Here is a 13,002-nt window from a genome sequence, read left to right on the forward strand (position 1 = left end):
TAAGAAAGAGCTGTTTTGTCGTTGGTATACCATATTATTTTACAACTGGAAAAATTGTTGTAAATCCCTTAGATAATATACATGAGACTCTTGGAACATATCAGCATTAGAATACTATACACTTTTAAGATGTGGTGGCTATAAATTTCCGGATCTCGTATTCTCCCGGGAATGAAATATGTGTCATATAGGTGATTAATCCTAGAAAAGCTGTCACCGTACAAGGATGGGTGCTACTGCCTTTTGACAAAATGAAGCACCTGTCAGAACAATGGCCACCACTATTTAAGAAAGAGCAGGGTCCACGTATGATTTCTAAGAGCAGTCCTGGAGTTTCTGATGAAAACATTGCTCTGGAGACTTAAACTCTTTAGTTTTCTCAGGAAAAAAGTTAGTAAGTCTGTAGTCAGCGTAGTTTTTTCCAGGAAATTTGCTATGCTGAGTTCTGTGCAGAAGAGAACACTCAAGTAGGTACAGGGCTTTCCTAGACTGGTTGTTTATGGATTTCGAGGCATTGTGAAGTTGGCTGGTTTCTTTTCTTCTCGCCCACCTGCCCTCCTTCCTTCTCTCCCTCCCTTCCTTCCTTTCTTCTTGTAACCTTTTTATTTTGAGAGAAATATATGTTCATGTTAAGTTGTAAGCAATAATGCTGAGGGATCCCCTGTACCCTTCACATAGCTTCTTGCAAAACTGTAGAAGAGTGTCACAGTCAGGATATTGACATTGATGCAGTCAAGATACAGACCAGTTCCTTCACCAGAAGGGTCCCTCCTATTGCCTTTTTATAGCCACACCCACCTTCTTCTCCCGAGTCCGTGCTTTCTGAAGAACACTTTGATGTCGACGATAAAAATGAAATGTTTGGAGGGAAATAATGTTCATCTTTGCCAGGATGTTTCATACCCAGAAGACAAATCCAGTTCTGACAAGTGAGTGCCACCTCTGTTATCCTAGCATATTCCCATATCTGCTGTGCTTGTATTCCTAGGGAGACTCTTCTGTATTTTTTCCCTGAGTATCAGCTACCATCAGAATTGGAAGAACCTGCATTAAGTTGTGAGGTGAGCTGGTTTTTCTGGAACTGTGAGGGAGTGATAGAATAGCCTGAATTTAATCCTCAGTGAAGAAAAATGTCAAGTGTTTCCAATAAGAGGACCTAGAATGGCTTAACTGAATGAAGATGTGAATCTTTCTCATCTTTAATTACAAATCTTGATTTTGTAATTAAAGCTGTATTTGAAATCATTGTGGCTGTGAGTTAAATAAGGTGGAAAAGATCTTATAGACAGATAGTTGCAGAGATGGAAAGAAATAGGACATAGTCCCTGACTTCCCTCTCCCCCATCGAAAACAGAGTCTCTGTTCCTTAGATACACCTCCTCAGCTGCTTACTATGAGGAGCTGAGCTGAGGATTGGATAGGTCGGGCACGTTAGGTATCCAAAGCACTAATCTTACTGAAATCACCAAGACATCACTGAACTAGTTGAAGAAAATCGCCTCTCAGTAACAGTGCCAGAAGTGATTGGAAAGAAAACTTTGATCAGCTACTTGGGGTGCAAAGAGTAAGCCTCACATCCATTGGCTGTGCTTAGGTAATAACCAGTAGTTTACAAAGGGCCCTGGCAGGGCTGTGAAGTTGATTGAGATGTGTATGCCTCACAAGTAAGCTGCTCGGCAGAAGTGGCGGGGAAGAGCTGCCTAGTGCAGGAGGGTGGGAGGCCTCTTCTCCGCCTCCATGCTCAGTTTTGCCTGTGGAGATGATGGATACACTTGGTATTCAGCACAAATTATTAATGCAACAGAGGGACTATGTGAGTCTGATCCTGGGCACCATCCCTAATTTTCTAGACTGTAATCATTGTTTCTGCCTCTCTACCTTCTACTCTCACCTCATCGTCTCCCATGGGGCTTCTGATTCCACTGCTGAACGACGGCTGTTCTTGTCAGGGCCACCAGTGACCGCTGCTAAGTGCAATGTCACTGTTACCTGACCTGTCAGAGGCCTTCAACCCAGGTGACCACTTTCGCCTTCTTGAAGCACCTTCTTTGTGTAGCTCCGGGGACTGCACACTGCCCATTGTCTTGCTTTCCTCTTGCTTTGTGGCGACTCCTATTGTGTGTGGTTTCTCAATGTTGGCATGTCTGAAGGCTCCTTCCTGGGCCACTTTCTTTTCTCTATTAAATGCTATTTCTAGATAACCTCATCTAATCTCTGACTTTAAATAGTGTCACTCACCCCACATGCCAGTGGCTTCCCTGTCTGCTTCTCCAGCACTCCCTTCCCAAGAAATCCAGACTCCAGCTGCCCTCTTGACATCTCCCTTTGAATATTTATTATTTTATCACTTAATTTTCCTTCACCTTGATTTTTGTATCTGCACAATTTTCTAACCAAGCTGCATTTATTTATGTAAGCTGACTTAATCCTTTTTTGGAAGGAAGTGAAGTATAATTTAGTTAATTAATTTAATTAGACCCAGACTTAAAAGGCCCATACTACCAATGTTGGCCAGTTCTAGGCTTTGATGCTTTTTATACTCAATGCTTGCATGATGTAACTCTGCTGTAGACAGCACATTCTCTAAAACCTAATATCCTGTTCTATTATCATTTATGAAAACAGCTGGAGCAGTGCCCAGAGCAGATCAACAAAAAGCTGAAAATGTGTTTCAACCAGGTAAGCTTCCTTTCAATATTGCCATTGATATTCTAAATGATCCTGTGTTCCAAAGGGTAAATAATGTGCATTTCCAAATGTTAGGTTTGAAAGCAAATCACATTTGCATTCACTCATTGAGACTTAATGTATAGCATATCAGATGTCATAAAGCAACATCTTTTTGAATTTTAAAATACAAGTGTTTCTATAACATAAAACTATGAAACACTTGGAGTAGGACTGTAACTTGAATAGGAAACAGGACATTTTGAGCTTTAAGCAATATATTAACTGAATCCTCAAAATAGACTGAAGCAGAAATTTTAGGTTGAAGTTTTAAATTATTTCAATTTCATCTCTCTCTTAGAAATTCATCCATGGTCTCAAGCCATTCCAAGATTACTAGTAATATTTTTGTGCATTTGTTTACAACTTTTCTCTTTCTCTGGGTAGATTTTTTTTTTAACAGTTATCAAATAATGCTGTGTATCTAGTCCTTAAGGATTTCCTGTAGGAGAAAGAGTCCAGATTGCCCTTCAGTTCTACTACAGAAGTATCTCAAATAATCAAATGCTCTAAAATCCTTTATTTTACACTAAAAAAATTCCCTGGGACTCCAACATGTGAACTTGGCCAAGTTGATTTAGAGGATGAATGTTGGAGCCAGGATGGCCATGAAGGTTCCCAGACTAATTGCACAGCCCAGTGTAGCCTAGAACCAGGATCAACCCTGAAATGTTGAGTCTTTTTTGACACTTTACCTGTGCCTTGTCACCTAGCCACCAGCTCCATCATTAGTGCGTACATCAGCATCTTCTTCCCTGTGCTTCCGTTTACAGCCATCTCTGGAAAGCTCTCATAACATGAAAATTTATAAAGACTAAGAGGTGACTGGCACTTCCTGGAGTTGTGCAAGAATGACTCCAAGCAGAGACACTGCCTCATAGGGTTGATAGGTAATGAGGTACATTTACACTTGATTTTAGCTGAAACTGAGGAAGGAATTGTAATGGAAGACATTTGAAAAATGAAAAAGAATGGTGAAGTAAATTCCCAAAAGACATATGACTAGGCAAACTTGAAAAGTAGAATGTAAACCATATTACTTCTTACTAAGACTTTATCACACAGTATTTAAAGTTCAGACTATGCCTAAATTTAACAACCCTTCTTGATAGATTTGGCTTTGATGTTTATATGTACCGGATGGTGATAAACAACTAGAAGTGAAAGGGCGGGGGGAGTAGTTATTGGTCTCCTATTACTGTTCAACTGAAAAGTGAATTTATTTTCTGAATAACATTTTGCTGAAAAAGCAGTAACTGAACATTTTCAGTTTGAAGAGTTGCTTGTCAACATTTCCTAACAAGAATAAAAGACAAAGTTTACTTTCAGTATGCTTTGATATTGTTCTACCATTAATATTATTTTCATCAATAATGTAAAACTGTGATTGATTGATCAAGAGCCACTAGAGATAGGCACTGAACTAGGTCTTTGCTAAACATTAACTCATTTATTCTCACAACTTTGGTAGGTAAGTGCCACTATCTCTTTTAATAATGAGGAAACAGGGATTCAGAAAGATAATATCCCAGTGTCATGATCAGATTCAGAATTGGAACCCTAATTTTTCCCACTCCAAAGCTCTTTTCATTATACATTTTCCCACCTTTTTTTTTTTTGCCCATCCCCTCTATTTTTGTGTTGCTTGTTTTTGTCTTGAGTTAGGATCTTGCTACATTGCCCAAGCTGGTCTTGAACTCATGGGTTCAAGCCATCCTCCTGCGTTAGCCTCCAAGTGGCTAGGATTACAGGCTGGTACCACTGCATCTGGTTATTTCATCTTATTCTCATATCCAGACTTTAATACTTCATCTTTGTGATAGAGTTCACGTGTATTACTTGCTATAAGTATATTACAACTTCTCAGCCTGTTGGTGTAGAAGAATTATTTTTAACTTACTAGAGCCCTGACATTACATCATGAGACATATATGGCTGAGATGCTGACAGTGACATATTTATGTGGGGTGTGTGTGGTAGATGGGTTGGCTTATTGGCCTACCAGGAATTGATTGTCCCAACTGAAAGTCTGTGTCAGTCAGCTTGAGGAGCTTATTAGTAAGGCTCTTGGATATTCCTGTAGCTCTTTACTTACTGGTTAGGGGACTCTGATTTGAATACCCTGTAAAACTTAGAAATTTGCTAAGAATTATACTGTCATACAGCTGTTTATCCAAGCTTATATATACCCTTTTATATCTGTTTCTAATTTTTTTTTCCAATGTTGACATCATCAGTAATGGAGCCAGAGTGAATAAGATAAGTGTTTATTCAGAGTGAACAGTGTTAGCATAAATGATGAACGGTATCCCCTTAATATGCCAGGCATGTCCGATTCAAAAAATCAAAGCAAAATAAACCGTCAGGAGACCAGCAGTTCCTGTTGAAATGAGACCTTATAAGCAAAACACAGAACAACTTGCTTTAAGGTGTGTACCTTTAATAAAGAGAGCCACATCAAAGTACAGGAGAACCTTACATAAGTCACAGGCTTCTTTGGTCACAACAGTGGTTTTCACAAATGCTATTGTAGAAGTAGGTGATACATGATGGCGTTGGTGGTCCTGTACCACCTGACTCAAACCATCATCTTTTACTCTTTCCTCACAGGCCATCTGTTTCATCTAAAATGTGTGCCCCAAAGTTGCTTGAACTTACTTACACTGGCCTACCTCTGAGCCTTTCCTCTCCTGATACTCCCCAAAATACTCCTATCCACTTTCCCAATCCACAGTGGGCCTCTTGAAATCCTTCCTCATTGAGCTTGGTCAATATTATCTTCTGTGTGACAACTTTCTTAGTTTCTCCATGTGAAATTAATCTTGACCTCTCTGTGTTCTGGGAGAACCTTAAAACCCTGTTTTAGCATTAATATTTCTGCCTTATAATAGATGATTATATTTCATGTTCTCCTGAGATTATAGAATCCTTCAAGTTAGTAATCCCGTCATCAAGTTCTGTATTCTAGCAGCATTCAACCAGTGCCTTTGCATGCATCTGGATCTTAATAGTTACGTGTTGAATCAAAGCTGATTGTTTCCGCTTTAGTGCCTGCCAACATAAACAGTTAAATGAATATTCCTGTTTGTGCGGTACAAAATCTGTAGATCTTGTAGGTCTTCCTTACTTTGCACAAACTCATTAGGATTTGGGAGCTGCAAAACTGCTAGAGCTCCTACTTTTTGAATTCAAGGCAGAAAATTAAAATCTCAGTTAAGTATCCTTTCTTTCGAATCCTAGTTCCATTCTGAGTTAATGTGGTTTGGAAAGAATTTGGTTTTTGATCTGCAGATACCTCTACAAGAGTGAGTTTAACCAGCAGAACTAAGCCTCTTATCTTGTTACAATTCTTTTGTCACCTTGATGAAAATGTTAAGACACACAAAAAAAGTTAATACAAGTAATTGTCCTTTTACACTGAGCTTGAAAAGTTGTCAGAATGGTTAACTTTCATTGAAACTTCCTAGAGAGGTTAGCAGAACCTCCTGGAGAGAAAGGCAGGAGAGTAAACCAAAAAGCTGGCCTGTAGTGTTTGACAAAAACATCGTTTACAGGTTACTAAAGGGGAACCTTTCGGAAACTGAATATGACTTTGAATGTAATGTACTATATAAACATTCTTGGTCTCATCTCGTATTAATAGTGTCGAGGCTTTTTGTTTTTGCTTTTTTCTTTTACTTTTAATTTCAAAATAATTATAGATTCATAGGAAGTTTTAAAAACAGTGCAGAGAGGTCCTGTGTACTCATCACCCAGTTTCCTCCAGCGCAGAATTATGCATAATTATGATACAATACCAAAACCAGAAAATTGAATTTGGTAAAATGTGTGTGTATAGTTTCTATGTCATTTTATCATACATGGAGGTTTGTATAGCCACTACTGAAATCAGGATGCAGAATTCTCATTACCGTAAGTATCTCCCTTATGCTACCTTTTTCTAGTCCCATCCACCCAGCCCTTCCGCAATCACCTCTCACTCTTGGCATCCACTAATCTGTTCTCCATCTCTATCTTTGTCTTTTCAGGAACGCTGTAGAAATGGAATCATATGAATGTGTCGTTTGACAATTGCTTTATTAATTCAGCCTCACTTCAGGTCTATTTAAGTGTGTCAGTAGCAGGTTCCTTTTTATGGCTGATGAGCAATACTATTGTTTTTTCAAATGATGTTTCAATAATGTTTGCCATTTTTGATATTTATCTTTGATTTGTTTTGGTTTATTTTATTGTTGCTTTTATTTTTATGAAAAAGTGTTTTCTGACTATTATTTAGAATGGCAAAAGCTATAAAATTCTAGAGTTCTGAAAACTGTAAGTAAGTGGCCAGTGACATGTGAACTGTGTTGTCCTCCTTATTCCAGCTGAGTTGAATTATTTCCCCTACTCCACCTTTAGGCCGTAGGAGATGTCTCTCCCTGGGTTTGCCATGCAGCCTCTACTGGAAGCATCCATGAAGCTTCCTGGTAGAGGTGGGGGTTGCCTTAGTTGTAAGTCATCAACTTGTAGGTCGAATTAAGGATGTCCAAAAGTGGATTCCCTTCCAGGATCTTTAAATGTAGCTTGGATTTCAAGGCAGGATTTACCCATGTGTTTGAAATTCCCTTGCTGTGAGTGCTGCATATCTGCTCTTCTGAATTCCTGCTATTTTGTGCCTTACTTGGGGACATAGGGTCCTTATGTACCATAAGACATAATGTTTGCACACTTTTATTATCTTATGCTGTAGACTAGGGAGTTCTTGAGGGCAAAGACTGTACCTTGTATATGTCCGTATCACCTATAATTAAATGCAGTGCTTTCAAATTAAGAACTAGTTAGTCAATATTTATTAAACAGAATTTCCTATATGTAGGGATTTTTGTATGCTTGTTTAAAGGATTTTGTAGAAAAAAGGGAAACTCGTGAGGTCAGTGAATGCTAACGGAGATGATGTGGATGTCAGAGAAGGGTCTGCACATAGTCAATGTAGTGGGGGGGTCTGAAGAGGGAAGGGTAGGCCCAGAAGACAAATGAGGCTACTTACAACTTTCTTGGCAACCAGTCATATTAGAACACAGAAACCTCCTTATTACATAAACATTCAAATGTTTATCAAAGTGGGATTTGCCCTGTATCTCTTTCCTCAGAATATCACTTGGCCTTCTTGAAATGTTTATACAAGCAATTAATGTCATTCTAAAACTGAAGCATTTGGCCTCTCCATTATCTCTTTCTACTTCATGAGTGCCTCAGACACAGCATGAAATTTTGGAAAACAACCAAGATTCTTCAATTAGCGAGGATCATATGCATAACTATCTGTACTTTTTGTATCACGATAAGGAACCTGAAGAGAGTGAGAACAGGAATTCCTCTTTCTGTAGTTTGTATGCTTTCTAGATGTTACAGCCTTGCATTACAAGTAACACTACATCATCTGCCAAGACAGCCCCAAGTGGTGGGTCATTGTGTCATTGCCTGTGAATTACTGGTGCTGTGGAAAGTCACAGGCACATGCTTACTTTGTGCCTTAGATAATCTGGTGGTCACTATTGGAAAAACAGATTCAACTTTTATGAGGTTCTTCATTCCAGAGCAAAGGTCTCCAAGCCCACTGTGATGTGTCTCTTTCCTCCTTAGAATTACAATTACTGGAATATTATAAATTTTTCTCTTCTCTCTTCATCTTCCATCAGAGTATATGTAAGTTCCTTAAGGGTATCAACACTTCCTAATTTTAGACCACCTGTAGTACTTACAAAGTTGACACTTGGTACATCTAGGCAGAGTTGGAATATGAAATTGCCTTGTGATATTAGGGAGAAAGTAATATTTTTAAAACATGCTAAAACTGTTTTCAAAACATTCCCAGATACAGAATACTTGCATGGCCCAATATGAAAAAAAGCTAAAGAGGAAAATACAATCCGTTATCTACGATTCAAATACAAGAGGAATACGCAATGAAATCTCTCTGGGGCAATGTGAAGGAAAAAGAAAAATCTCTGAGGATGAGCTGAAGAATCTTCGTATAAAACTGGCACTATTGTTGCAGAAACTTCAACTGGTGAGTGATAAAATTGTATGTGAGCAGCAGAAATAGACTCTGTGGAACGAGAACTCAGCTAACTTCCTCTCCTAACATTGTCATTCACTTACTGACCTGGACAAGTCACTTAAGCCAGCCCTTACTCTCCCTATAAGGATTTTGAAATCATAAATAACTGTGAAGGCATATATTAGAACATTTAGAAACTCTATTCTCTCATATTTTAAACACTTCAGAATCTTTGGTGGTGTTGGTATAGCATGATCACCCTTCATGTCCCTTTAATAGGGACACTAAGTAGGTATTTTTCTTCAGTTTTTTCAGACAGTGAAATATTTTACTTTACTTTTATTTTAATACAGAATTAAAAATAAATCCTCTTAGAGGACAGGTTGGGAGAAGTCAGGAAACATCGTGTAAGTATGGATTACTGTCGGTTTTGTTTGTGTATTTTAATGGATAAAGAATTGAGCTCTGTAATGGATTGAACTAATAAGGAAGAGCCCATCTTCTATAGCACATGGAAATGCTGCACAAAGTACAACAAAACTGAAAATATATGTAGTCAAGGATGAAAGTCTTCCTGTGGTGTCTAGAAATAAATTGAGAAATCCAAGCCAGAACAGTGAGCCTTGGGAGCACATGGCATTTTGTCCCCAAATATAGGCCCTGTGTGCTGGAACAGGAGACAGAGCCTTCCTGGGTCACGCAACGTGAGGGGACAGGTACTGAGACCCTGATGGAGGATTGGCTAGAGGATTGCCTTGCCCTTGGGGAGAGACAAGGAAACTTATCAGACTTACATCAGTATGATATGTGAAGAACATAGACCTTGAAGCCAGACTGCCTGGGTTTCAGTCCTGGTTGTGAACATTTAAATGTGGGAGTCTATTCCCACTTCAAAAAAATAAATCTTTCAATTTATCTGAAAGTATCTTATATTAAGTACAAAACAAAATACATAAAAGCATTTTTTTTTGCTTAATTAAAATATATTACAAAAAGAGAAGTCCCTCTCCCCTTTGATGGTCTAGGCAACAGTTAAAATGTTATTAAAATTTAAAATTTTTATATAAAGGTAATTGTATTTGTGCTTCTATCAGCCGTTCCACTTCAGCCAATTTGTCTAGTTTATTTGTTGCTATGAGAGTGGAATCTCTGTGGAGCTTCTTTTGGTTCTTGTGGCCGAGAAGGATGCCAAATGTTTTCATGTGTTAAAGTTCTGCTGTGGAGCCTGGCACATGGTAGTGTTTCACTGGCAATTATTGTTTCACTAACAAGAAAACTAGATAAAGACCAAAGAAAATCTGTATCAATAGAAATTGAATATTACTTCCTGACTATTAAACAAGTTTATGAAATAATTGGCTTTCATAATAGCAAATCCATTTTGGCTAAGAAAAACTGAAAGAATAATCATTTACTACTCCTTCTCTTCAAACCTCTAGGTTCTTAGAGAGTAGCCAGAGTAACTGTACTAATTTAATTTGCTGTATTCACAAAGTTTGGTAGACAGGTGAAGGGCTTCAGTCAGCAGAGTATGAAACTCTTTTGCCTAGTCTCAGTGAAGAGGTACTCAAAAGGCTCCTATCCAAATGTATTACTCTTATCCCCCCTCATGAAATTTCTATGGAGGATGGAAATAACATAGCATGGAAATAATGTAGCATCCTGGAAGAAGCATGGAAATAATATAACATCCTAGAAGAAGTTTAGCCCACCAGGCAGAGGATAATCGCCACAAGATCAGATTATGTCTAACAGGATGAGAAGTGCTTATGTCAGGGTCACAGGGCATTCTTCAGGGTCATCGAGTATTTGGAAGTCAAGGTAAGTATCGTCATTGTAATCCATCTGCAGGAACAGCGTCCCAGTCACAAAGCTGGAACTCACTACAATTCCGCCTCGTGAGAGCAAGTCTCGGGTAGAGGGAGTAAAGCTGAAGCACATTTTATGAAACCAGAGAAGAGATGCAGAGGCGAGGGTAATGGTGCTAGATACTTAGTGCTGGGATTGTTTCTGAAAGGTCCTTCCTAAAAATCCTCTTATCAGCTTAGTTGGAGAGTTAGTTGATCCCATAGTTGGGCCCAAGGAATGAGATTTAGATCAGTCAGCAAAGAGGGAACGTTCAAGGGGACCCCAAAAAGTTTGTGGAAAATGAGATTAAAAGCTAAAAGTAAAAATGTAAACTTTATTTCTCAACATAATCTCCATCAAGGTCAAGATACTTATGTAAAGAATGACACCAGCCTTTTAGATCTGTCTCGGGAATTAAGCCATGTCAATGCAGTCTTTTTTACATTATTAAGGAAAACTGGATGCCCTTTACAGATTTTTTTTTTTAAGATTTTTAAAAAGAAGTCAGAAGGAGTCAGATCAGGACTATCAAGTGTATGCCTAACGATTTCCCATCAAAAATCTCACAAAATTGCCCTCCTTTGATGAGAGGAATAAGCAGGAACATATGTCCTGTTGGAAGAGGACTTTCTGATGAAGTTTTCCCAGGTGTTTTTCTATGAAAACTTTGGCTCACTTTCTTAAAACACCATTATAATAAGCTGATATTATTGTTCTTTGGCCCTCAAGAAAGTCAACAACCAAAATACCCTGAGTATAAAACTGTTGTCATGACCTCTGCTCTTGACCGATCCACTGATGCTTTGACTGGACCGCTTCCACTTCTCGGTAGCCATTGCTTTTTTCTCAGGGTCATACTTGCAAAGCCATGTTTCATCTCCTGCTGCAGTTTTTTGAAGAAATACTTCAGGATCATGATCCCACTTGTTTCAAATTTCCATTGAAAGCTTTGCTTTTGTCTGCAGCTGATCTAGTTGTAATGGTTTTGGCACCCATTGAGTGGAAAATTTGCTCAACTTTAATTTTTCAGTCAGATTTGTGTTAGCTGAACCACTTGAGATATTCGTGGGGTTGGCACTTGTTTCTGCTATTAATTATCCATCCTCTCCAGTTAGAGCATGAACAAGGTTAACTGTTCCCTTGTAAAGTGGTGTGGGCAGTCTGACACTGCCAGCTTCATCTTCAACGTCATCTCATCCGATCTGAAACAAGTTATCCATTTGTAAACTGCTGATTTCTCTCTTTTTAAAAAATTATTTGCCATAGTCCTATAGGCCCCTCAGTCTAATCTCATTCTTTTCTGTTACAGGCTCTTTTGGGGGCATTGTCCCCATAAACTTTTCATGAAGCGTGTATGATTTTGACATTCTTCCACCCAAGCTTCACCATAAATTTTATGTCTGTTCTTGCTTTAATTTCAGCTCCTTTCAAACTGTTATCTTATTTTTTTAGTGCATCAAACTAGATCCTGGTCAAATATGTCATAACAAATTATTTTTGTTCAAAAAATTTTGAAATCCATGCCCACATAGTTTTTTCATAATATGCATTTTCCATGAACTTTTTAGAGACCTCCTACGTCTAACTGTTCCATGGATCAAGAAGCCCAGGAAAGGAGACCATGAAATTGCCTCAGTAGGGAGCTGAGTAAAAGAGAGAAGGGGAGGATAAAGAGAAGGGAACAGACCAGGGTAGTAAGCCAAGAGCTGAGAGAAAAGATGCTGCAATGGAAACAGAAGAAACAGAGAAGACAGAATTTGCCTGCTTGTCTGTTCTTGCCTACAAGACTAAAGATTCATAAATTTTAAAAATAGGAGGTGACAACCTATAACAGAGAAGGATGAGATTAGACTGAGGGGCCTTTAGGAATATAGCAAGTAGTTTTTTAAAAAGAGAGAAAAAATAGTTGTACTAGCTTCCACTAAAGAATAAAAATATGAACCAAGTTTCTAACCACTCATTAGCATAAAATGACATTAAATGAGAAAACATTTTGAAAGGTTAAAAGCATGATTCAAATATAAGGTGACTTTTGTTGCAGCATGAGTCATAGCGGAGACTGTTAGGAGGCTGCCCAAATTACAGGAGGAAGCTCTGCAGCTTCTTTCCCTGGTGTGACTGTGGCTTCTCTTTTCCAGGGTGGTCCAGAAGGTGACCTGGAGCAGATTGACACCTATTTAGAAGCTTTGCTTAAAGAAGATAATCTCCTCTTCCAGAACAATTAAAATAAAGTGACCATAGATACAAGACATAGGCTCTTGTTAGAAAAAAAAATGAAAATACTCCTGAAAATTAAGAGTCAGAGAAGGTATTCCCTTTTAAAAAATGCTAGTAAGAAAATTGGAAGATTCTTTAAAAATTTTTCCTTTTTGTTTTTGTTACTGTAA

General features: G+C 38.3%; 1 protein-coding gene across 1 annotated transcript in view; it reads left to right on the forward strand.

Moving 5' to 3' along the window:
* Positions 1-13,002, forward strand: part of MORC1 (MORC family CW-type zinc finger 1) — a 167,758-nt gene extending 154,756 nt beyond the window's left edge. The window contains 4 exon segments of the mRNA XM_032298919.1: positions 989-1,061; positions 2,626-2,679; positions 8,582-8,776; positions 12,754-13,002. Of these exon segments, the coding sequence (XP_032154810.1) occupies positions 989-1,061; positions 2,626-2,679; positions 8,582-8,776; positions 12,754-13,002 (571 nt within the window).

The sequence above is a fragment of the Sapajus apella genome, unplaced genomic scaffold, assembly GCF_009761245.1.
Source record: "Sapajus apella isolate SASKATOON/1434 unplaced genomic scaffold, GSC_monkey_1.0 scaffold40, whole genome shotgun sequence".
Lineage (NCBI taxonomy): Eukaryota > Metazoa > Chordata > Mammalia > Primates > Cebidae > Sapajus > Sapajus apella.